Raw genomic sequence first — 25,741 nt, forward strand, 5'->3', positions numbered from 1 at the left:
CGGCTCCCTGGGGGCCCCGCCCACTCCCCAGAGCTCACCCCATTGGCCGGCCTGTTCAGGTGACCGCCTCCAGCCAATCCCCCTGCGGAGGACTCGCGTGTTTGTGCTGATTGGCCACGCCTGATTGCCCGCCCTCTCCTGAACCAATCACTATGCCGGAGTTGTGCGCCCCACCCGAACCGCGGGGACTAGAAAGGGAGCCAGGGCCCCGCCCCCTCTGCTGAGCTGGGAAATGAGGGCACGTGACCAGAAGAAGTCCCGGCATCGGACGCGGGAGGCGGAGCCCGCAGGAGCTGCCCACGGCTCGCACCCAGAGACGTGTCCCCTGTGTGCCTTTGATCGTAGGTCCCCTGCCAGGTGCTGGCCATGCTCCTGCACTACTTCTTCCTGAGCGCCTTTGCGTGGATGCTGGTGGAAGGGTTGCATCTCTACAGCATGGTGATCAAGGTCTTTGGCTCAGAGGGCAGCAAGCACCTCTACTACTATGGGATAGGATGGGGTAGGTGGGGATGGGGTGGGGCGGGCTGGCATGGAATGGGGTGGGTGTGGAGTATGTGGGAATGGAATGGAGCAGGTGGGGTACATGGGGATGGGGTGGGAGGGGGGATGGGAGGGGGAGGTGAAGAAAGGAGGGGGAGGTGGGGACGGGATGGGGGAGGTGTGTGGAGTACATGGGGATGGGGTGGGGGAGGCAGGGGTAGGAAGTGGCAGATTGGGATGGGATGGGGCAGACTGGAGTAGGTTGGATGTGATTTCATCTTCATATGACACACCTCCAAGAAGCCAGATGCTCTTAGACTTGAACTTCCCCATGCTCTCTTCCAAAAAAAAAAAAAACTGTTCCCACGGAGAGTGCGTTGGACTTCCCTGTGCTAATGGCATGTATCCCCCATACCTGGGACGAGCCCCTGAGGCTCAGGAGCTGCGGCAGGGACCGTGTCTCATTTCTCTGGGACTGGCACCCCAGCACTAGAGCGTGGCCCTGGCAGGGGTGGGCAGCCTCTGACGTCAGCCTGCCTCTTGCAGCACGGAGCCTCTGCCCTGCGAGTACCCTGAGGTGAGGGCAGTCAGGGCCGGTGTCCTCAGCCAGGCATCACGGGGATGGGTCCTGCACGCAGCACGTGGCGGCTGGATGGGAGAAGGGAGGTCTGGTGGCTGCTGCTCGTACCTGGAATAGAGCTTCTGCAGGAGAAACGCAGGCGGCCCACCCCCGTGAGATAGTGTAGCTCTCGATGGGCCCAGGGCGGGGGAGCCTTGTCTCCTTGGGGTGGAGCAAGTCGTGGCTCGATGGCCACAGACCCTCTCTTCTTACCAAGACACAGTAGGTTTTCTTGAATAAGGTTTTCCCAGTTTGTTGAATGCTCTTAGGAAAACACAGAGACTTTCAATGGTTGTGGGGCTTTTAGGCTACTTTTCACCAGTTAGGATTGTCTCCCTGAGGAGTATGTGCAGCAGATCATGGCTTCATTCTGGAAGTCCCCCTCCCCACTGACTGGACTCGGTGAGCTTCCTTGTTGCCCACCACACCCCCAGGAGTCCCTGCTTCCTGCCGGAGTCTGTGTAGAGTGGGCCGTGTCACCTGACATTCTTGCATCTGCTGGAAACGTTCACTGACCGTTAGGGACCTGCTACTTGTTCCTGGTTTTCTTCACCCGGATTTAGTTTTCACAGTCTTCGTTGTGCAAGGAGAAGAGAAACATCTTTACCTTGTGCCTGGAGCTGCTTGATGTAATACATTTGGGGTGCGGTGGAGGTGCGCCCTGCACCCTCCCGGCCTCCGCAGCCACCTCCCAGGTGCTGGGGCCACGCGGAAGCTGCCTGTGATGGCCGGGATGTCCCACGTCCCGCTGTGAGTGCCCCAGAGCCTGTGCGACCCTGGGCTCTTATTTGGGCTGCAGTATTAGAGGAAAAAATCAATTATTTGTACCCATATTTAAAAATTGAGAGATTTTATATAAACCATAGAGGTCTTCCGAAAAGTGAGGCAGTCTGGGAATCCCAAGTTTATAATCCTGTCCGACAGCGTTGTCTGGGACCACAGTCCCTGCGGGTCCCTGGGCAAGCGGCCCCTGACAGAAGCTGTCTGCACAGAGAGCACCAGGCAGGGGTCCCCGGCGTCCCCGGCGTTCCCGGCAGCTTTCCCGTCGCTCATTTCCTCAGGGCTTACGAACGGCATCTTTCGTTCTGGTTGGGGTGGAGTTCGCTTTGCGCTGCAGTAAAGGCAGTCTGCAGGCGGCGGGGCCTCTCGACCTTCAGTTACTAATTAGGAAGGAGCCAGAGGCTGACCCAGGGCGCGGGGACACCCCGCCGAGGGGGGCGCCTCTCACAGAGGCTTCTTCCCACCACGTCCTCCCCGGTCTTGAAACCCTGGGCACTGTGTTTCAAAGCCAAGTAGGGGGGGAGGTGTTGAATCAAGGACATACCTTGAGGTTCTGGTAGATGTCAGGCCCTAGTTAGGACTTGTGAGATGAGTGAACAAGAGAGGAGACCATGGTAAACATGTACAAGTTTACACATCCGTGTGGCGGACGTGCCCCTCTGAGTACACGCTCGGAAGTGAGAGACATGCAGCCTGCTTTCTTTTTATCTGTCACAACTTAATTCCGTGAGCTCCCACATATTTGGGGCACGCACCTAACTGTAGTTAATTCTGGACCCCCCTTGCCCTCGGCTGATCTGGAGCTCTAGGAGCTGGCGTGAGGGTGAGCTGCAGGTGCGCGGGCCAGGGCCACCTGTGGGTACAGATAGGCAGGTGCGCGGGCCAGTGCCGCCCATGGGTGCCGAGAGGCAGGTGTGCAGGCCAGGGCCACCCCTGAGTGCAGAGAGCCAGGTGTGTGGGCCAGCGCCACCCCTGGGTGCAGAGAGGCAGGTGCCTGGGCCAGGGCCACTGGGCAGCGTCCAGCTCTCCTTGCCAGAAAGCTGCACATCTCTACTTCCTGTTTCTGCTCCGTATCCCTAGCAGCCATGGCAGTGGGAGGGGCAGTCCCTGTGCTGGAGGGGTCGCTGCCTGGAGCCGGTGCTGGTTGCTGGGAGAGAAAATGTGGACATGGAGGGGCGTCACACTGGAAATTAAATGCTCAGCCCAGAGAGGCACGTGTCACTTCTGTCCACACCCCACGGCCCAAATGAGCATGGTGGCCCCAACGGCCTTGAGGCAATGTGTGCAAACCTTCCACATGCCCAGAGAAGCATCCAGAAGCCTGTGACAGGTGGCACTGGGGACTCAGGCAGAAAGTCAGACCACTTGTCTCCTGGCTGCCTCTCCTGTTCTTTCTGAGACCCTCTCCCTCAGCTCTTTGCTCTGTCCTGGCTGCCAGCTGCCTCCACCCCTCCTGGGACATCAGGGGGCCCACGCCACCAGCATGGTCCCTTGGAGGGTCACCGCATTCCAAAGAGAGCGCGTCTTCAACTCTGTGAAGTAAACGTCCATGTGAGGGCTGGAGGGACCCCACATTGTCTGCAGAAGCCGTCATGACCCTAAACTTGGGATCTGAGTTTCTGGTAACTGCAGCAGTGGAAGAGGGACCAGAGTTGGTGAATACCAGTGCACGTGATTATAGGGATTGGCTCACACGTCAGACACCTCATTATTCACACACACGGCCGCATCACATGGGGTCCTCACAACAGCCTGGGGACCCGGGTGCTCTTCTGTGCATACTGTGGAGGCTCAGAGAGGGTCAGGCACTTCCTGGAGGCCACACAGCAGGTCTGGGTGGCCCCGGGAACAGAACCACCCACGGCCCCAGAGCCCAAGATTTGCCTGCCGGCTACTTCCTGCCTCCTCATCCTCCCACCTCTGATCACACGCGCTCAGCCAGGGGCTGGGCTCCTGCCGTGGTGCCTTGGAGCCCGCAGAGAGCGGGGCGCCCTCTTCACAGGGAGCCCCTCTGTCACTGCCCCAGGGGCGGCCCCAGCCCTCCAGCATCTTCTTTGGGATCAAACGAGCTGTGAGTGCTTAAAATGCACCTTTCGCTCCTCTGTTGTACTTTGGGCAGCAAAGGGATGCCAGCCACCGACGCAGGCTGGGACCGGGAACAGGAGGGCCCGGAGCAAAGGCCTTGACTGCTGAGGCTGAAAATCCCTCCCCAGAGGTACCTCCAGTCCTGGCGGCACCTTCCAGAACCCACCGGGACGGGTCCCTGTGCCCGCTTGCTGCCCCGTGGACCCAGAGGGAGGATGACCCTCAGTCTGCGTTTGGTCAGCGAGGCTGGGGCACTAGGTGGCTGATGGCGCCTGGGGTTCGATGCCCCGCCCCGGGCCCCTCGCCACCTCAGGTGCCATATGATCTCCGCACACCAGGTGCGCCAGGTGGCGAGGGTGCCCTGGGCCGTGTGTGGACACTGGGGCCACGGTGAGAGGCCCCTGGCCTGCCTGCCTCTCCTGGAGGCGGTGGGGCTCCTTCGTGGGCTGGTGGCTTTCCAGCCTGGACGTTGTGGAACGCACTTGGGCCGTTTCGACGTTAGAGCAGTGGCTCCGAGCTAGGACAGCTCTCTAAGAACTCCTATTCCGGGACATTGCTCAAGACTGAGATCAGAAGGGCAAGGAGGCCACCGCTGTGAGGCACCGGGGAGAGCCAGGGGCACGTGTGCCTCGCCTTCCTCTGGGGCCCTGTAGGCTCAGCGCAGGCAGGTGGGTCCCAGCACGCGGTCACCACCCCCAGCCTCTGTTCGGGGAAGCAAGCGAAATGCAGCCTCGTTTTCAGCAGCCCTCCCTCTCTGTGTCCCTGGCCACTGGGTGGGTGGATCCTTTGCTGTCCGTCCCCTTGGCCCACCCTCCAGGGCAGGGGAGAGGCTGCTGTGCTGGTATGGGTCCGACAGAGGCCCCCCGGGAGGCACTGCTCTTCTGGCAGCCAGAGCAGGTTGTTTTCAGAAACGGGCTTGGATTCATAAGGGATGTGATTCAGAGTTTGTGTGTACGTGTGTGTGTGCACGTGAGTGTGCAGGTCAGTGTGAATGCGAGTTAGCCCTTGGTTTAGACTGAAGCTCCGGGAGGCAGGGGCAGCCCAGTGCTCTCGGCACTTAGCTCTCACTCTGTACACGCACCAGGCGTACACGCACCAGACGTAAATGAACGAGGGACTTGCTGAGTAAAGGGGACTGAAGCACGCGCCATGATTTCCTGCTCTCATTTCCCACAGGTTTTCCTCTCCTGATTTTCATCATTTCAATATCATTTGCCATGAATAGTTACGGAACAAGTACAAAGTAAGTGACGGGGGCCTCCCTGCATGTGACAGGACTTTCACGGGAAAGACCCCTGTGAGGGACCCTGGGCCGTGGCTGTCTTTACGGGGCCGGCCTCCCCAGGCCCTGCAGGAAGGGCAGCCCAGGAGGGTGGGAGCAGCCCCAGTTGCACCCAGGCTTTGTCCTACCTGGCATCGTCACACCTGGGCATTGTCACACGCAGCAATGTCCCACCCAGCAAGGCTTGGGGGGCTCCCCGAGTTTCCCAAGAGGACAGGGACGTGTAGAATTCTGCAAGGACATGTGGGAAGACGCTCCTCTCTGTAGCTGCCCCTGTCCTGCCCCGGGCAGCCCTGCACCTGGCGGGGAGCCACTCAGGCTCGCTGTGTGTTTCACGGAAATGCCGCCTCCGCAGAGCAGCTGCGAACGGGCACTCACAGGGCTATGTCCCGTCTCAGGGAATGCCTGTGTCCTGGTCCTGGAGGTGTTCAGGGAAGACTCGGGGCAGAGAGGTACCTGGGAGTGGACCTGGGTCCCCTGACCCCTCTGGGCCTGTTTCCTTGTCTGGGTGTGGGAGTCATCATCGTTCCTCCTGGAGGGGGTGCTGTGAGGGTGAGCCGGGATGCAGGCCTGGGGGTTGGTGAGCTGGGGTCCCTGTGCTGCTCAGGGAGCGGTGTTAGAGCGAGGCCGCCCCGCAGGACATGCACACCAGGTGAGGTGAGGACTGTACCCTGCACCTGCCTGACCCCGGCCAGTGGGCAGGACCCCTGGGGCTGTCCCCAGGTCTGTGGGCGCACTCTCCCGGGGAACCCCAGGCTCCTGGCCATCCTGACGCTCCGGGAAGAAACGACATTGCAGGGGACTCAAGCTCCTGGATTCCCAGCTGGGACAGCTGGACACATTCCCTAGACGAACTGGACCCTGCATCCCAGATGAGGCTTCTCTGGAAATCAGGGCACTTGCTAGGGTCCAGGGAGCCTTTTCACTCAGTTAGTGGGCGCTGTCAGGAGGTGTGATGGACCCTTAGCTCGGAGCTGAGGGGAATGGTCAGGACCGTGTCACCTGCAGACTCCTCAGCGCTGAGTCCCTGCAGAAGGGGCCTGTTAGTCAGGTCTGTGTTTGAAACGCTCTAGAACAAAGGCCCTGCTGAAGGTCAGTTCGTTTATTTTTCGTAGTAAAATTAAAACCTCTTTTGGTTTTGGGCCAGACTCTGCAGAGGTTATGATTTTTCCCACTGACTAAGGGGCCTGTAAAAGCCTTTTCCCTGAGGTGGAACATTTGAACCAAAACTGCGAGGCCGGAGGTCGTCATGGGTAGGGTGCAGGGACATCAGCTGGGGTTCACTGTGATTCTGGCTGTTCAGATTGACCCCTTAGTGGACAAACATCCTGCCTTAGCACCTACCCCGGCAGACGTGACCAGCCCGGGGGCCCAGGGACGGTCATGTGGAGGTAACACTGCCTTTCCGTCCACAGCTGCTGGCTCTCCATCAACAGTGGCGCCGTCTGGGCCTTCGTGGCCCCTGCCCTGTCCGTCATTGTGGTAAGTCCCACCTGTGGGTGCGAGTGTCCAGACACCGTGGGCCCTGGGACCCCATCTGCAACCTGTCGCAGGTCGCTGCATGCACCCCAGGACCCCCGTCCCCAGATGGCTTGCCGGGAGGCGCGGGTGCCTGCAGCCTGCCAGGGTCAGTGTGCGTCTCGGGGTCTTCCCTGCGAGTTCTCGCCGCTCCTTGTCTTCGTGGCCCCAGCAGGGACCTTCGTGTGCGCCTCAGGAGCCACCCTGCAGAGTTCCCGAAATCCTGGGGTACAGAGAACACGACCCGAGGAGCCGGTGACCTCCCAAGTGGGCCCGCTGGCCGTTCTGCCTGGCCCAGCGCTCAAGGGAGGCTGCCACCTCCGGCGGGCGGCTCCAGGCTCCGGCGGGCGGCTCGGGGCTCAGGTGGGCGGCTCCGGGCTCAGGCGGCTCCGGGCTCAGGCGGGCGGCTCGGGGCTCAGGCGGCTCCGGGCTCCGGCGGGCGGCTCCGGGCTCCGGCGGGCGGCTCCGGGCTCAGGCGGGCGGCTCCGGGCTCAGGCGGCTCCGGGCTCCGGCGGGGTGCCCCGAGGGCGGGGGTCTCGTGGAATTCTAAAAACAGCTTTCGTTGTTCTTGCTGTTATTCTTCCTGTGTTTCCCGCAAAAGTCTCTGGATTGAGTTTCATCGTTTCTGATGCGCCCGGCTTAGAGTGTGTAGATCCGGGGCTGCTCACTGTGCCCAGAGGAGGGAGTTCTCTAATTGGCCAGTTCACCAGACTAGTGGAATGGAGTGCTCTGATTGGCCAGCCTGCACTGGAGTTAGAAGAGTAGAGTGTTCTGATTGGCCAGTCCTCACCGGGGCTAGCTGAATGGAGCGCTCTGACTGGCAGGCCTGGGTCACGGCTCTAGCCCTGGGGCAGGAGCTGGGGGTCAACCTTCCCCGGAGGCAGTAGACTCGGGGTGGGGGAGGAAGTGCCCCGAGAAAGTCCGGGTGTGGTCCCCAGAGGAGGAACAGCTCACGCGTGGGATGGGGCTCCCCCTTCAGTGTGGGGACATCCCGCGCGCCCCCCACCTCCTGGTCCGGGCCCCGCGTGTTCCTACTGGGGGACACCGGGGGCAGCGTTAGCCACGCCTGGCCAGGTCCCCGTTGTTCTTCAGAGGAGGGTTCCGGGGTGCCCGCTCACGTGGTTTCCCGTGAAGTTAGCATGAATAGTGGGGGCGCAGGCAGACGGGCGTCTTTCCCCTCAGGGGTCACGTGCTTTTACACCACATCCTGTGGCCCTTGAAGTAGCTGCTGACAGATGGCACTTACTGCTTCGTGCTGGGTGAGCCCGGGCACGGGGGCGGGTAGGGCGACAAGCCCTGGCCCCGGAGGGCATCGGTGTTAGTGTGGGTGTCGGCCTCCCCCCGCCTCGTTCCTCCCTCCTTCCCCCCCCTTGTTTCCCCCCCCTCCTTACCCTGCCCTCCCCCCTCCCCAGAGACACAGGCCATGCTGAACCCCCGTAAGGAGAAAAGGCTCAGTGACGTCAGCGGGTGCTCTCCGGGGCCCGTGGCCTCTGTGCTGGCTGCACCCGAGGCAGGTTTCCTGGCGGAGACACAGCGGAGTCAGCGCTTTGCAGATCCGCAGATCCTCCGGGTCGGCCGGGGTCAAGGAGGGAGATGCTGTTCGCAGTGGTCACAGGAAGTCCCGGGTCAGGCTCTGATTGGCTGCTAGGGGTCACATGTCTGTCCCAGAGCCAGTCACTGAGGAGGTGGCTGATTGGCCAGAGCAGTATCACGTGACTGCTCTGGAGGTTGTCTGGAAAGCCATGGGGAGCTGTGCTCTGCACCCTGGCCAGTACCTGGGTGCATGTTTGGTGTGAGGCCTGGTGGGGGATGGGGTGTCTCTGTCATCCCATCTGGGTGTCTGCCCCCAGGTGAAGGGCTCTCACCAGGAAGGGAGGGTCCACAGAAGGGCCTCCCCACACCCTTGCTGCTCACCTTGTGCAAATCCACAGTGTGTAATCTCCATGGCCCCATGTGGGACCCCAGAACATACACTCACCACGCCCCTGGGCCAGGAACCTGGGACACACTTTCCATGTGCACGTCTGCCCCGGGACCCGAGGACGCACCCTCCATGGGCACTGCCCCCCCAGTGGGTCCCAGGACACACTCTCCGTGTGCACCCCCTGACTGGGACCCCAGGACACACCCTCCATGGGCACCCCCCACACTGGGCCCCCAGGATGTATCTCTGCACACCCCAGGGTGCTCACCAGCCCGTGGCGCTGTCTGTGAGCTGCTGCCTTTGAAGGGTGTGGAGTCCTGCCTTAGTTGGGGGGACACGGATGCTGACAGGTGAGGGAGGGGACGCCTCCCAGACTCCTGTCCCTCATTGTCCTTGTTCACTGCCTCCCCCATCTGTCATCCCAGCCGGCCATCTGAGGACAGTTCACCCCTGCAGGCAGTCAGCGGGCCTGCTCCTCCCTGCATGGAGCGGGGGTCTTATGAATCCCCTGCCCTCCCTCCCCAGTCCCCAGCTGCCGATTTTAGAGCTCACCTGGCTCTGTTCCAGGCTCCTTGGCACCAGCTGGGCCGTGGGCCCTGGTGGGTAATTAGAAGCAAATGTGAGGGAAGATGCTGGCGGACTTGTTTACTCCTTCCTAATTAACATTCTGCAGACGGCGCTCACGCGGCACAGAAGCGCGGCTTTCCAGAGGGACAAGATGAGGGATGCCATGTGGTGTCACCCGTGTCGGGGGTGAGAGGGACAGTGGGCGGTGCCCGCCCCCCTCCACGAGCCCTGTCGTTCCGTAGGATCGACTCGGCTCCCCCTCCATGCCCATCTTCCGCCGGGTGACACATGCTTCGGGGTGACGATGGGGATGATTTCCTTCCTTTGTGTGGCCCTGAGAGTCTCCTAGGTCCTCCGTGGCCATGGAGCCGAGCCTCTGTGCAGGAGGAGGGGCATGGGAGGCCCAGGCTGTGGCCGGGCAGGGCTCTGGGGGGAGGGCTGGGGAGCAGGGAGAGGGGGCGCCTCCCGGCATGATCCCCTGTGGCCCTGGCTGTGCCCCGGTGCTTGGGCCAGCCTGTTGGGGCTACTGCTCTGACTGTGGACACGTTTGCCCTGTGGCGGCCGGAGCTCATAGGAGCCAGTGGGGTAAGGCCGGGTATTTACCCTCAGGCTCCTTTTTTTTTTTTAAATATATATATTTTTAATGTTTATTTATGTTTGAGAGAACAAGTGTGAGCAGCGGAGGGGCAGAGAGAGGAGGACAGAGGAGCAGAAGCAGACTGTTCACTGACAGCAGAGAGTCGCCCGGGGGGCCCAAACTCATGAACCGTGACATCGTGACCTAAGCCGAAGTTGGGCGCTCAACTGACCGAGCCCCCCAGGCTCCTTGTGCAGGCCTGCAGGCGGCCAGGCTGCTCCGTCCACCGCAGGCCATGCCCTGGCCACAGCCCCGGCCACAGCACTCCTTGGGTCACTCTGCAACACGGGGACCCAGCAGCGTCTGCTCCTTGGGTGCTGACCCACATGTGCACACCCGTCCCCGTCCCCTCAGTCCTTCTGTGTCCAGGAGGGGTGGCAGGTGCTGCTGGGCGTACTTCCCTGCTGGCAGCAGGCTCTGGCCCTCCCGGGGGGTGCCCGCCCCCCAGCCCCGCCCCCCAGCCCACAGATCTGTCTGCACAGAAGTTGTCAGAACAGAGGCGCTGGAGGCACGTGCTGGGTGCCGTCTCCCCAGACTCTTCCGTGCACGTGCCTAGGCTGCTCTTTCCCCAGGGGAATGAGAAGGCTGTCGGGGGAGTGTGGGGTCAGGGCGACCATGAGGGAGGATGTAGCTGAGACCCCAGCGTGTGGGGATGAAGAGCCTGCCTCAGGCTGGGGCCCGGGGAAGAAGAGAAGGGCAGGTTTGAGGGCCATTCTGGGGAGTCCGGGAGACAAGGAGGTGAACAGTCTGTCCTGGTGCCGAGCGTGGGGCTGCTGGAGACCACGAAGGCTCGTGTCCCTCACGGGCTTGCAGACAGGCTCCGGGGGGCCAATCCGCCCACAGAAACGTCCTGTGTGCCCACCCCGAGTGGGCCCGACAGCGTTAGTGTTGTCGTATTTAAAATTGAATTCAGGCCTCCCATCAAATGGCTGGGCCTGTGGGGAGACCGGAGTAGCCAGTCATGTCGCCCCCACGTCTGTTCTGGGGCTGACGGCGGAGCCTGCCGGTGGGTGGGACGCTGGTGCAGCTCCCCCAGCTCAGTGCCCTGTCGCGGTGATCTGTGGCCACTGCCCTGGGAGGCCGAGCCACCGTCTGGGGATGGACTGAGGACAGAGAGCTTCCTCAGAGGAGAGGGGCTCAGAGGAGCCGGACCCGGCAGAGAACCCAGCAGGCGGGGTGTCAGGTCCAGGACAGATGTCACACCGGTTCTATATAGGAAGTCTCCTTCCAGGAGGGGCCGAGAGGTCAGGAATGGGGCGGGGCAGGGGTCAGAGCGCCCCTCCCTCATCAACAGGCAGCCCTGAGAACGGCCGCAGTTCCTCACTTAACTGACTTTAGCTGCAGGAGGTGATGTGTCCACGTGTGATTGAGCCTTCACCCCCAAGGGCTGTCCCCTGTCCCCAGTGCTGTGTGAGGCTCAGCTGCGGTCACTTTACCACCAGGCCTTTTAGGGGATGACAGGGGCTTCAGTCGGATCCTGTGTTCCCTCTCGCTCTCTGGAGTCTGGGAGGATGTCACCTGCTCAGCACAAAGGTAGAAACAGGCTCAAAACAGACTCCAGGCCCCTCAGTAACTGAGCCCCCCTGGTCAGAGCATGGACATTGGGAGGGAGGTTGAAGGGACATTAATGACAAGGGCGAAGAAGGAAGGGGCTGACTGCGTGCCCTGCTCTCTGTCCGTACTGACCTGGAGGCCCGGCAGGGTGGCCCCGGCCCAGACGGCCCAGATCTGAGTTGTAACGTGACTTTGGTCAGTGACAGCTGGGGACCCGGAGGAGCACCCGCCGTGGCGTGGGGTCCGGCATCGGGTCCCAGCCTCCCATGTCCCCAGGCTGGCTGGAGCCACCATTGCCATTGCTGAGGGGGCATTAGCTCCGGACCCTGTCTGGCCCCACCTTTGGATGTCAGCCACCAGCCCTCGAGGACAGCAGGCGTCGACCGTGTCACATGATGGAGTTACTGGCCCCACCTGGGGCCCACCTCCGAGGCTGTGGTTTTCCTGGACCCGGCCCTCTCCTAGCCGGCCGGCGATCCCACTGTGGACCGCGGTGCTCCCCGGGGACACGGGAACCCTGGCGCCAGGGGGAGGAGGCGCCGCTGAGGGTCATGTGATTCCATGGCAGGTGCGGGGTCCGCTGAGCATGGCCACGGCGGCCCGCTGCGCACTTTTATGGGCAGTTTTGTGGGCACACGGCCACAGCCGCGTACTTACAAGTGTCTGTGGTGGGGTTTGTGCCACAGCCGCCGGGTTGAGCTGTTTACAGAGACCGCGGGGCCCACACGGCCCGTCACAGAAAAAGCGTGTGGACCTGGTGCGGGGCTGCAGCGGGGGGTCCTGCCCACTTTGTCGGGCCTCCCACAGGTCTGGCTGGGGGGGCCCTTACCCCTCACAGGAGCCCCGCCTGTGTGCCGGGAGTCGCGTCTCCGTTTTCCCAGCAGCTGTCCCCGACCTCAGCCCGACCCCCCACCCCCACCGCAGTGTGGGGTGGAAGGTGCTCACTGGTCACAGGCTCACATGAGCATGTGCAGGGGGCTGGGGGCTCTGGGACAGGACTGCGGCCTGGGGAGAATGTTCTGCACCGTTCTGGTGAAGTGGGACTTTGGGGGACGGTGAAGGGTCACTGGGGCCCGTGGGGCCAGAGCAGGGGAGGCGGGGGCAGAGGCAAGCCCCGTGCAGGAACAGCCCTCGTCCCTGCACACGCTTCCCGCTGGGGAGGGGACACGGGTGCCTGGCCCTGAATGACTCCTGTCAGGCTTCGTGCAGACTCACAGGGTCAGCAGGTGTGCAGGAGCCGTGGACCCCCAACAGCAGGGACTCGGGGGGTGGCGGGGTCACCTCTGCCTGCGCCCCCAGGGGCTGCTTCTGTGCAGGCTCCACGGGGCAAGGCCTCCAGTTCTGCGGAGAGTCGCGGGAGTCGCAGGAGTTCTGGAATGTCCTCCGCAGAGAAGCCAGGGTGGCCCACCTACATCGAGGCGCAGACACAGAGGGTGATGGTGACAGTGACAGGCACAGACCCCCAGAGGCAGGCTCTGCAGGGACAAAGGTCGGCGCACACATTGGTGTCTTCTGTACGTTTACACGTGGCAGTTTCCCTGTGAGTCGTGGTGTCCGTCCCGACGGCGTGTCACAAAGTCAAGGAACCCCGAGCCCCATCCTGGGCTCCCCCCCAGCCGCCCCCGTGGTCACATGACCTGGGGTGCACATCCACCTCCCATCTTTCTTGCTAAGACGCAGCCCATGAATTATTCCTTCGGCATCTGTTGGGTGTTGTCACCGAGAGGCGCTTGGCTGATGGAGCCCCCGGGGGCGTGGCGCACGTGCCTCACCCCAAGGCCTCTCCCGCTGGCGGCCAGGCACCAACCAGAACGAGTGGCCAGGGTTGGGGGGCCACTGCTGTTTGGGGCGTTCCTGAAACACTGGGTGTTTTTGTCTCCAAGCCGCAGCCTCCCCCTGAACGAGTGGGTCGCAGGGTCGGAGGTCAGCGCCTCCTCTCTGACTGTCCTGCAGAGGGGACTGTCCTACGGAGGCCGGGAGAGTGCTCGCCCCATGAAAGCATGCAGACCCTGGCGGGGAGAGAGCCCCGGAGGGGGAACAAACCCCAGAGAACTCTCTGGAGAGAAGAATATGATGACAAATTGTAGCCAGAAATGCCAGGGGCTTACCCGTTGCTGCTATGCTCCCTTCTGGGTCCTAATGCAGAACCAGGAGGTGACAGAGGGCTTGAAATCCCATCAGTCACGGGCTGTGTGCCCCCCCACCCCCACCGGGGCGGGGGAGTCATGTGACCTCGTCCAGCGGCGGGGGGCGGGGTGAGGCTCTGTTCACGGGAGCCACTCGACTTTGGAATTTTCCCACACGTGCTCAGGAAGCTTAATGCGTCTGGACAGTCTGCCCACGTCTCAGCCCCGTCTCCACCTCCCCCAGCAGACAGGCCCGCTGCCGACCGCCTGCGCCGCCTCGGGGCTTTCTGCGGCCGTGGTGGCCGTGAATATGCGCTCGGGCTGGGCTGCCCCTCACCGGGACTGTTGGACTCTGGCTTTGGCACCTGTGGGGAGCGGCTGCAGGGGGCATGGTCGCCCCCAGGCCCGCTGCCTGCTCCCGACAGCCCGGGGGTCTCCAGCCTTCTGCTGTTCCAAACAAGGCCTCGGCTCAGTCCAGGGGTCCGGGGACCCAGGATACAAAATCCCAGAGTGGGCGGGCCGGGCTTGCAGGGCGGCCGACGGGACCAGGGGGCGCCTCCCCCCACGGCGCCCGCCGAGTCCTGCAAGAACCACGTGTGCAAGGACACGAACGGCTTAGGGTTCAGAACTCCAGGTTTTACCGAAGGTGTAAAGCTGAAAAGCAGTTAGTCAAGATGACAGCCCAGTCCTGTGCTTTACCGCGGGCTCCGGGCCACCCTGTCCTCGCGCCGCCGGGAGGGGGGGGCGCTGCCCGGAGGGGATGCCCGGTGCTCTCAGAGCTGAGCCGCGCTTGGACTTCCCTGAGCAGCAGTCGTCTGCTGACGTGGTCACGGCATCTCTGTGGGCCTCTCTCCGCGTGGCTGAGCGTGGTTTTCTGTGGTCCTGACACGATGAGTGGGGGAGGGGGAGGGAGGGCTCTGCCGCTGGTGAACTCCTGTCATTGGCCTGTCTCGTCCTCCCTGACCCTGGGTGACCCTGTGATGATCCTCATTGTGCAGCTGAGAGACGGGGGCAGGTGACGTGGGTCTGAAGCCAGGAGCCGGGCTGCCGGGGGGGTGAGGTGTGGTGACGACATGGAGCCGGTCGGCGTGTGCACTGGAACTTTCTTGGCGGAGTGCAGTAATACAGGCCAGGGCCCCTCCCCCGGGCGCTGGGTCCACGGCCTGCATGGAGGCCAGGCGGCCAGGCCGGGGAGGAGGCTGACGGAGAAGAGCTGCCCTGGAGAAGCACAGAACTCTGGGGCAGTGTCCGCGAGGCTCCGGGGGTGAGGAGGCGTCAGGCTTCGGAAGTCCTGAGGCCTGAGCCCCCGTTAGGCCTCAGAGGCAGGTGCCTGGGCTGGGAGCGCAGACCTGCCCATGGGGATGGCGCCAGGGGAGGCCTGAGCCCCGGCCTGCGGTTCTGTGTGTCAGGCCGGGGTGGGGAGGGCTGCTTTGCCCGGGAGGTCGGCTGGTGAGGCCTTGACCTTGCCCGTGGTCGGGCCTGGCAGTGCACAGAGGGCTTGGGCCTGGAGCTGGACTCCTGGGTGACTTTGTCGTTGACCTCCGGGTTTTGCAGAGGGAGGAAGGAGGTCTTGGCCACAGCACGGGCCTGAATCCGGCAGTAGCAGAAGGAAATCCTGGCTCTTGCTTCCCCTTGCTGCCTCCTGCCGTGCCGGGCTCACTCAGGGCCCTGCAGCTGCTCAGGAGGGGACAGGTTGTGCCTGAGCCTCTGCAGAGACCCCCTGAGCGCCCCCGCCCCACAGACCCCAGGGGGAGCCTTCCAGCAGGTGCCTAGCCAGGAGGTAGCATTGGGCAGATGCTCCTGTGGCCCAGCCTCGGGCCTGGGCGGGGCCGAAGTGAAGGCCCGGTAGTGCGCAGGCACCTTTATGGATGCGCGTTCTTATCCCTTCAGTGATCTGTCTGCACTGTGGGCGTCACCACCGTTTCTCATCAGGTGGGGAAACTGAGGTTTCAAGGGCATGAGCACATCACGTGGGGTCCCACACAGGGAGCGATGCTCAATGAGGTTTGAACCCCAGGCCTTCCTTCGCTGTGCGCCTGGGGGCCAGAATGGGCTGGGTGGCTGCCCCCTTCTCTGGGGCACCGACGTGAGCTCCCAGCGGGTGCTCGTCCGTGTGCCAAGTGGAGGTGAACACTCAGGCACCTGTGTGGGTTACATGTCTGCCAACGCCACCTGCTTGCTCAGCACGGGGGCCGGGGGGCCTGGGCAGCTGCCTGGTGGGCTCAGGGTATGGGGGGCAGGGGGCCTGGGCAGCTGCCTGGTGGGCTCAGGGCCTCTGCAGGTGCAGCCGTGCCCTCACCTCGGCTCCCACTGCTCCCCTCGTGCAGGTAAATGTCGGCATCCTCGTCGCTGTGACCAGGGTCATTTCCCGGATCAGCGCTGACAGCTACAAGATCCATGGGGATCCCAGTGCCTTCAAGTAAGTGGACGCGGGGCCGTCGCTGGGGATCCTGGCCGCACACGGCCGCCGCAGGGGGCACAAAGCCGCTGCAGGTAGTGGGCAGGAGGCTCTGGGGAGCCCTGGGCTCCCGTCCTGGGCTGTCTGTTATGTAGCTCCTCCGACCAGACCCAGCCTCACAGCCCCACCTGTGAAAGAGGGGGCTACTGGACTGGTCCATCTGCAGGAGAAGCAGGTGTCCCTGGGGACGGACTCCACTCTCACACCCCACAGCTGCTGCCCTCAGGGGCTCCTGACCCCATATCACGAGGGCCCCACTGATTGCTGGTGACTGATGGCCCGAGTGAAGGAAAGGGGGTTTATCCACGGAGGTAGCTGCAGAGTCCAGAGGGGAGTCTAGAATTGCTTAAGCCAGGTGACCCAGCCCCTCTGCATCTTTCAGCCCTGTGTCCCCTGGCACCTTCATGCTCATGGACCTGGTGACACAGGGAAGACCCTCTATCCCACCTGTTCAGACAGAGATCCTGAGCCCGGAGGCCGGGGGCTCCGCTCCGGTCACACCTGAATCAGGCACAGCAGGATGGAAATGACCAGAGACCTGGGCCTGCTTCTCTGGGTCCATCGTGGCTCCAGCGTGCAGTCAGCACTCCCAAATCACAGGGCCAGGAAGTGGGGTGGCTCCTCACAGGGAACTCGGGCTGTTATGAACATTGAGAGCAGGGACACTAGGCAGCTGATAGGCTGTAAGTCACTTTAGCTACTGTGTCTTTTCTGATCGGAAAGCAAAAGCAGTAAATATGTCAGCCACACATCGATGAGACAGTTATTCTGTAATGAATCCCAAACACCGTGAATTAAACTGACGCGTGGCTACGGGCCTCCTGGGCCTTCTCAGCCTCCAGAGGCCGGTGAGGGCAGCACGGGGTGGGGGGGCAGGAGGGCCCCCCCGGGTCAGGGAGCACGTCTGTCCCTCTTCCCTGGCGGGAGGAGGCAGCGTTGTCCTGCAAGGCTGCCTGTCCCCTCCCCCGGTGGCGCCCTCCCCCCCTGCAGCCTGGCCCTGGGCCGGTGTCCCCAGTCCCCCCTGCAGCCTGGCCCCAGGCCGGCCCGTGTCCCCAGCCTCCCTGCAGCCTGGACCCGGGCCGGCTGGTGTCCCAGCCTCATCGCATCTGTCTCCAGGCTTTCCACTGAAGCCAGGGTGCAGAAGCCCCGGGGTGCTAAGCTGGGCAGTTTCTGAAGTCGGGGAGACGTGTGGTGTGTCAGAACTCCATGGGGTCAGACCTTAGTCCGGCTAGCGCTCACTGGGCGCCGACTCGGGGCCAGCTCTGTCCCGGGCTTGCAGACACAGGAGGGACCACATTTCTGGTCACAGAACCCACATTCTGAGAAGGAGCCTGCGGGGCTGATTCTGGGCATGCCCCCCCACCCCCCACAGGGTCCGTCCCGCCAGAGCGTCAGTGCGGCTCTCCGCGGCTGCCGGAGGATCAGGGTGGTCAGTGAGGGCGCCTAGAGGGCGTGCTGCCCGCTGCCGGGTGCGCGGTGCCGGCTGCAGGGGAGCGGAGGCGGAGCTGCTCGCTGGGTGGGGACCCTGTCCCAGGTCCTGAGTGGTCGGCTCCTCGCCCAAGATTACCTGCAGGGCGGAGCCCAGGCCCGGCCCCGGCAGGTCTGTGTCCGCGCCCCCTCAGAGGCCTCCTGTCGAGAGGCCAGTCCCTGAGACTGTCACCTGCCTACCCACAGAGTGGCCGTGTCCACCCACCGCTCTTTCAGGTTGACGGCAAAAGCTGTGGCCGTGCTGCTGCCCATCCTGGGAACCTCGTGGGTCTTCGGCGTGCTCGCTGTCAACAACCAGGCTGTGGCCTTCCAGTACATGTTTGCCGCGCTCAACTCCCTACAGGTGAGAGCCCGCGGGACTCCTGGGCGAGGTGGGCCGCTGCGTGCGCGGCGGTGTGCACAGCAGGCTGTCCCCGGGCAGGAGGGACACCTTCCTCTCTGCTCGTGCCACACACCCTGTGAGCCCGTAGCGTGAGTGCCCCGGGCCAGGCACAGAGGCGTCGATGGCGGCTCACAGCAGGCGCCCAGGGCTTACAGGATCGTCACCCTGTCCAACCCACTGGCTAGCGCTGGCGGGGGTGCACCCAGCCCCGAAAGGGAAGACAGTTCGCATGTGGGCAGCTCTGGAAAGGGTGCCAAGGTAGAGAGGTGGTGACGGTGTGTCTCTCGGGTCTGGGTTCACATGTGTCCCCTGTGTGGACGGACAGGGGAGGGCGAGCAGCCTGGAAACCAGAGACCTGGGCTGCTTGGATCCTGAGTCCCCAGACCCACAACCCCCCAGAGGAGGGATGGAAGTGAGTGCTCACCACCACCCACAGCCCACACGGCTGAGCCTCAGGCTGAATCCTGGTGACCGTGAGCACGGCCCGCCAGCCCTCACCGCGCTGCATCTGGGTCTTCCTGACCAGGGACTGCATCTGATGGCTTCTAATTTGTAATAAGCTTCCACCCATCGTTTCCCCGTGGCTGTTTACAGAAAAACAGGATCGGTTGTGCTGGCTGCAGCCCGTACACACCCTGGGTCCTGGGGCACTCACTCCTCTCTGCATCCCAATTCCTTCTCCATTCAGTGAGAACAGTAACAGGACCCACTGATGGGGCTCCTTCAGCTCGAGAGGAGATAATTCACGTGAGGTGTTGCCTGGTGTTAGACACACGGTGGCTGTCTCCAGTGTTTTGGGGACATCCTCATTCTTGTGCCTGTTTCGTTGTTATCATCAGGCTGTCTGAGATGAGGACGTCAGGGAATTGTCCAGTGTCCTCACCTTTGTCCATTCCCAGCATTTCTGCTCATTCCTGGGTCCAGCCTGTCTGGGAATCAGCCTGTGTGGATACAGGGTGCCTGCCTCTAGGTTAATTTCAGGGTGGGATCCAGGATGCCCCTCCATCCTCAGGAGCTCCAAACCATAGGATCAGGATTGGCACACAGCTCACCTACGGGCTCCCTGGCACTGAGCCACGCGGGACCTCCCAGAGCCCAGGAGGCCTCTGAAAGCGCTGCAATAAAGGGCCCTAACCCTGTGTTCTCCCTTCCTCCCCAGGGGTTTTTCATCTTCCTTTTCCATTGTCTCCTGAATTCAGAGGTACGTCCACTCTACTTCCTGATGACGTGAAGCAGGCTCTACGTTTCTGAAAGGGCACAGAGCCAGGAATAGTCGTGCCCGTCAGGCTGGGGTCCGGGAACGCAATCCCTAACAGGCTTTGGTAGTGGCGACAAGTCGTGTAGAGTGCGGCTGCATTCCGTCTGCCCTTCTCTCGACTTCTGGTTGCTGAGCAACAACACCCAGCGCCCCCTCCTGGCATCAGGCAGGCCCTGCTGGCTCTGTGGAGGGCGGGGTGGCAGCCGGACCTGACTCTAGGGAGAGTAAGATGCAGGTTTCCTCCCAGTGGCATGAGGAAGCTGGGGTGTAAGAAGGAGGGCTCGTGACTGCAGGGTTTGTGGGGGCTGTGTGACAGGCCCTCCGCAGGCACTGGGGCAGCCGGGTGGGCTCGGTCTCCGTACAGTCCGGGCATCACACCTGCCATGCGCTTGGCCGTGGGGAGGGTAGAGGCGCCAGGCCTTGTTTCTCAGGAGCCATACTTACATTTACATCGTGGACTTAACATTGGAGAGCCCACCAGGCTCAGTCATGGGGGGTTCCTTGGGGCTGGTGAGGGGGATCAGGCAGAGGTGCACCCCACCTGCGCCCTCTGCGGAGGGTCTGTTTGTACAGGGATAGGTGAGGCAGGGAGGGAGAGATGCTGAGGGGCAGGGTGAGCAGTGGGGGAGGGCTTACGTGACCGCCAAGACCAGGGAGCAGCCCGGGGCCCCAGACTAGTCACGAGGTGGGAGGGGACATGGCCTCGAGCCACACACAGCGCACCCCGTATTTGCATTCACTTTTCGTCTCCGTCGCGGCTGCCGGTCACTCTGCCCCCTCCACCCCTCCTTGTCGAGCACGTCCCGGCCCCGTCGAGAACCAGCAGGCGCCACGCCAGATCCAGCTTTCCCCCCATGGTGGCCCCGGCGCGGTGATGGGCACAGCCCGCACCCGCCAGATGCGGCCCGTACCCTGCGGCCCGTGTCCCGGGACTTTATCTCAGCACAGATTCCAAGGGGCCTCTCAGAACCATCTCTCGCTATTGCTGTTTCTCGCCACTGAACTTGCCCTGACCAACCCTCCATCTGCCTTCGAAGGTGAGGGCCGCCTTCAAGCACAAAACCAAGGTCTGGACCCTGACGAGCAGCTCCACCCGCAACACTAACGCGAAGCCCTTCAGCTCCGACGTCGTAAGTGCCGTGCCGCGTCTCGCGTGCATCCCCTCCGCGCTCCGGCCCTGTCCCGGGCACCCTCGTGGGCCCGCACGCTCCCGTCTGCCGTGCTTGTCGCCTGGAAGGCCGAGGCGGCTCCCGGGCCTCCAGAACCCAGGCCCCGGCGCCCGTCCTTCCTTCCCTGAGCCGTTCTCGGCACGGCCGCGCCGTCAGGGGCTGCCCGCGCGGCTTGTGGCGGCAAAGCCCGGTGCCAGCGGCTCCTGCTCAGCCTTGCCATACCCGACCCGGCCGGCGCCCGCGTGCGCTCTGGGGTCACGGGACGCCCACAGCAGGGTCCTCCGTCCAGGTGGCACCACACGACCTTCTCTCCTGCCCCTTTCCCGGGTCGGAGCTTCCGTGTTGCGTCAGGAGGATGGGAGGATCAGGTGACCAGGGAGCAGCACCGGGCATGCTGGCGGTGTCCCAGGGAGGCACAGGGGTCACCAGGCACAGCCCGGCCTTCAGGGGTCTCCCCCCTCTGCAGACGCCCGAGAACTGGGGTCTTGGTGCTCAGGGATCTCAACGAGCCTGTCATCTCAACACCAGGCTCCTGTGGGAGATGCAGGCAGGGCCACCGGGCGCCCGGGGCAGATGACATGCGTCCTCATGGCGCCACCACCTCCGAGCTGAGCCCGGGGCCTGGCTCAGGGGTCCCATCCTCAGGGAGAGCTTCCCGGGCAGCGCGGGGAAACAGCGCCCCAGTGCCGCGTTGTGCCGCCTGCGTGTGCATGGTTTTGTTTTTCCGTGCGTGTGGCGTCGTCTGCCTCCCACGGGGGTGCACACCACGGGAACAAGGGTCTGGCTGGCTGTGTTCACCGCTGTGACCCCGGAGCCCCTGGCGGCAGGGGTGCTCTGTAAGCGCCCGTCGAGAGCGCAGCAGTGACCGCATGCGCCAGCTCCGGGAGCGGTGACGAGGAGTCCGTGCAGAAGGCGGAGAGCAGTGTGGCCTTGGAGTTCAGGGCCCTCTTCCGGGGAGCGGGGGGGGGCGGGTTGGAGGGGAGCCTCCCGCGGCTTCCCAGCCCAGCGCTCCCGCGCCCCCGGGACTGCTCTCTCACGTTGGGGCAGGGACCTCGCGGCTCACTCCTTTGTGGTTCGCAGATGAACGGGACCCGGCCGGGCACGGTGTCCACCAGGCTCAGCCCCTGGGACAAGAGCAGCCACTCTGCCCACCGCGTGGACCTGTCCGCCGTGTGAGCAGGGAGGCCGCCGACCCGCCGTCCTGCTCGGAACGCACCCCGCAGGCCGAACCCGAGAAACGCCCTGCCTTCACCGTGAGCCCCACCCCCCGCTGCTGTCTGCATGTGGGGTCGTGGCCCCCGTGACAGGCTTCCCTGCCTCCCGCCCTCCCCGTGTGACGGAGCCCACTGCGGGGCCCCAAGCCCTCCCGGCTCCGGTCCTGCAGCAAGTGACTGTCCCCCGGGCGCCTGCCATGGGCACACGGGCCCCAGGGGCTGCAGCACCAGGAGGGCGAGTTAGCCTGGACGCCACGATGGGACCAAGGGGGAGGACCCGTGGGGGCGGTGGAGGCCCCCCGGCGCCCCCAGAGGGCCAGGCCGTGTGGGGTGTGAGAATGTTCTCAACCTGCTGATCAGCCACAGCAAGCTCCGAGGAGCCAGCGCCAACAGAGGAGGCGCCCCCGCAGGCCGGCGCCCCGGCCCCCTCACGCCCCCACCCTGCTGCCTCTTTGGGGCAGGGGCTTTGGGCTGGGGTCTCTGGCTGCTCAGGCCCAGTCACGGGTGAAGAGCATTCTCTTCGCTCTCACGGTTGGCCTTGCCGAGGGCCCTGCTGCGAGCACCCGAGCCTTCCCCGTGCCCGCGGCCGTCCCGTGCCCTCCCGTGCCCCCCGCGCCCGCGGCCCTCCCGTGCCCCCCCATGCCCACAGCCCCCCATGCCCACGGCCCTCCTGTGCCCTCCCGTGCCCACAGCCCCCCGTGTCCGCGCCCCCCTGGAGCTGGGTGCTGGCCTGCGGGTGGGTCCCTGGGCCCACCTTCCCCAGAGCTGCTTCCTGGTCACTCACGGACACCCTTCTGTGTTTAATGGGCAGATGCGGTGGCGGTAGTGCCCTATGGTCCGTGTTGCTGCAAAGGCAGCCACATCTCACGGATGCCCAGCTGCTGCCCACGAGGCCACCAGAACCACGGACCCAGGGAGGGTGGCCTGACAGTGGCCTGGTCTTCCAGTTGATGTTGGTTTGCAGACTGGGACTCAGCCCCGTAGGAGAGGGAAGTGACCCTTGCCACTTGGTGTGTGGGCAGAGTCTTTGACCCTAGATGTGAACCCAGAAGCCACCAAATGTTCATAAGCAGAGGCTGTGACAGCTTGTTCCGTGGCGTCAGCGCTAACTGTCTGTGAGACGTGTGGGTGAGAAGTTCAGACGCGTAGCTGATACTGGAAAATCCCGTAAAACTGTGGCCGTGGTGGCATCTGCCCTTCCCGCCCCACACGCCCACCGGGTCCCGGAGTGGGTTTCCCCACAATTCTGTGGACCTTCTCCATCTCGGTCGGGGGCCTTCCTAACGTAGTGCACCCTCATCCAGTCACCCGCAGGCGTCCCCTGCGCGGGAAGGGGTGGGACGCAGAGCCACGTGTCAATCGCGGTGAATCTCTGCTCCCCCCTCCCAGTGTGGCCCCGGGCGCAGCAGCCGAGTCAGCGCAGTGTGACAATGTCCTTCGCCCTCTGTGCAGCCCCTGGGGACAGGCTGGGGGTAGGCGGCAGCCAAGACCCCGGGAGTGGTGAGGAGTCCGAGCGCGCCCAGCCCAGCCCAGGCTTCCCCTCGTGACCCCAGAAACCAGATCACTTGTAACTCGGCCTGAGACCCTTGCCAGGGCCCTGAGCACTGGAAGTGAGAACACTGTATTCCTAAGGTCTACACTCGGATTTCTGTTTCTTTGTTTGGTGAAGCAAATCAAGTAAGGAACCATCTTTACTTCAGATGGAATCCTTTGTTTTAAACTCAGCATATTCGCTCTACGTAGCCAATCTATCAAGGGAAAAAATGAACAAATTTTTATTTGTAATGAAGGAAAGCAGTGCACTTTATTTATAGGCTATAGATTTCGGCTTCTGCAGTACTTTATCATCTACACGGAATTTGGCCAAAGATAAGAAATTGGAAAGCATTGTGTGTTTAGAATAGTTCATTGCACAGGAAAGACAATGGATGCCACTGAGGAGTGGAAATATGTTGTGATTTTTATGAAATAAAATCTTAATGTCCTTAAGATGAAGTGTGGTCCTAAGGTCTTTTGCTTGTGGGAGGTGAGCGGGACTGAGTCTCATGACAAAAATCTGTGGAGAAACGTGGGTGACATCCTACCTTGGGATTCACTCGGCAGACATTTATTTAGCACCTGCTGTGTGCCCAGCACATCCTAGCTCTGGGGACGCTGTAGTGGATGACGCCCCGGCTCTCGGGAGCATCGCGCCAGGGCGGGCTGGGGGACAAGCACTGGCCACTGGGCGGGGGCAGGGAGGGGGGCGGGGAGAGGGTCTGTGCGGCCCGTGTAGACGTGTGCTGGGTGCGGGAGCTCCAGTCACCGCCGGCCGCCCAGCCCTGCGCATTCGCCTTCCTGTGCTGTTTTCACGTCCCTGCAAATGGGCAGATGGACCTGACGTACTCCTACGTCCTACGCGCCACGGGGCCATCTGCTCTTAAACTCCTCCACCATCTTCCGTGTTGCTGTGTATCATTCAGAATCACAGTTGCAGTGGGTATGCACGAAACACCCAGTTGCGTGCCTTACCCGATCCTTGAATTATCTTGCAGTGAGATGATTTCCACACTTCGGTGTCTGTACGGCGCCTACGTATTTACATGCGTGTAATGTTACTGCTCCGAGACGTTTCTCTCTTCGTACACCTGGTAGGTAGATCAACAGATGTTGATGTCTTTGATGTTGTTCTGCTTATGGCTTTTCTTCCTATCTTGATTATTTTCCAGGTTAAAAGTTCAAAATTGGGTTTCTGCATCAAAACGGAAATAATTCCATGGCGAGTTACTGGGTCAGCGCCCACCACCGGTGACACGGTATTGAGAACTCTTGCTTTTTCAGATATTTTACCAGCGAGAAATGTTTGTTGTCAGTATTTTTGTTGCCAGTTTAATACATGTGAACCCGTCCGCATCTTCGTCTCTCTGGTCCCCGCTGAGACCGAACCGCTTTTCCTGTGCCCTTACTCCTTCCCTTCTCCCCAAAGGGGGCCGACAGCTGTGAACACACAGGGCGACTAAAGTCACGCATTCGCCACGTAAGCCCTCCCACGTGGGTGCGGGTGTGGGACGGGCACGGACGCTCCCCCGGCCACAGACGCCTCCCGCCCAGACCGACGGCCGCACAGCCCCAGCTTAGGCCGCGGAAACGCCTCAGCGCGGTTCCTGCTCACCCCCGCCCACCGCTGGGGAGGCGGGTGCGGCGGGTGGGCAGAGGCCCCCCAGGCGGCTCCAAGGAGGGTCTCGTGGCCCCTGGTCCTCCCTCCCCCCACCGCGGGGGCCCCAGAGGCATCTGGCAACGGCCTCCTCATGGTCACGCCGCCCCGGGACGTTGTGCAGCCTAAGGAGGCCGCGCCTGCAGGCCCCATCTTGCTGGGCACAGAGAGGCCTTGACGGCATCTCCAGCACGTTTAGGCAGTTCGGCCGTGAGGGCTGAGGTCGGGGGACGTGGGGGTGCTCAGTTCACAGCGTGGGCCCATTCCCCGCAGCTAGAAAATATTTGTGTGATTTTGCTGGGGGGGGAGGGGAGCTGACATACAGCAGTGTATCGGCTTCGTCACAGAGGTTTCGTGCTCGTACACGCCGGGAATCGGTCCCCGCGAGCCTGTGCTGACGTCCCCGCACACAGCGCAGATGAGGCGACCCGGTGTCAGCACCCGTGCTTGGAATCCGCGCCACGCGGCACGTCCCATCCGGGGCCGCTGCGTTTTCTAAGTGCGGCTTTGTACCCCCAGTCCCCTTCACCCGCCCCGCTGCCCCCACCCCTGCCCCCCGGCAGCCACAGTCTGCCTGTTCTCCACGTGAGCGAGTCGTGCGGCCTCCGTCTCCCTCCGCCCGGCTTCCTGTGGCGCGACGCCCTCCGCCCTCCAGGCTGTCCCGGGGGCCAGCAGCCCCGTGTGCACGCACCGCCTTTTCTCTCTTCACGCCTCACTGCCGACAGCTTCGTACCCCGCAGCCTTACCGCGTGCCTTCATCAGTTCTGTTTGGTGACTTTCCTGCGCACAGGGTCGTGTGCATGACATCACATCTGTGCCCGGAGATGATGTCACCTCCCTACTGTAGGATTTGGGTCCTTTTATCCCCTTTTCCTGCCTGACCGTCTGGCCAGGCCCCGAGCTCCGTGCTGACGGGAGGTGGGGACGGGCTCCCTTCTCGCTTCTGATGTGCGAGGCTAAGTTTTCACCTGGTCACCCGTGGGCTCAGCACGTGTGGGCTTTATTTT

At 62.9% G+C, this 25,741-nt stretch overlaps 1 protein-coding gene across 1 annotated transcript in view; it reads left to right on the top strand.

Annotated features, from left to right (window-relative positions):
- Positions 1 to 22,190, top strand: part of ADGRD1 (adhesion G protein-coupled receptor D1) — a 122,335-nt gene extending 100,145 nt beyond the window's left edge. The window contains exons 20-27 of the mRNA XM_039249578.1: positions 346 to 499; positions 5,141 to 5,207; positions 6,662 to 6,728; positions 15,900 to 15,991; positions 17,735 to 17,861; positions 19,060 to 19,101; positions 20,196 to 20,288; positions 21,408 to 22,190. Coding sequence (XP_039105509.1) covers positions 346 to 499; positions 5,141 to 5,207; positions 6,662 to 6,728; positions 15,900 to 15,991; positions 17,735 to 17,861; positions 19,060 to 19,101; positions 20,196 to 20,288; positions 21,408 to 21,503 — 738 coding nt within the window. The 3' untranslated portion in view covers positions 21,504 to 22,190. The remainder of the gene's footprint in view (positions 1 to 345; positions 500 to 5,140; positions 5,208 to 6,661; positions 6,729 to 15,899; positions 15,992 to 17,734; positions 17,862 to 19,059; positions 19,102 to 20,195; positions 20,289 to 21,407) is intronic.
- Positions 22,191 to 25,741: the final 3,551 nt, after the last annotated feature.

The sequence above is a fragment of the Hyaena hyaena genome, unplaced genomic scaffold, assembly GCF_003009895.1.
Source record: "Hyaena hyaena isolate Hyena2069 unplaced genomic scaffold, ASM300989v1 scaffold_343, whole genome shotgun sequence".
Taxonomy (NCBI): Eukaryota; Metazoa; Chordata; class Mammalia; order Carnivora; family Hyaenidae; genus Hyaena; species Hyaena hyaena.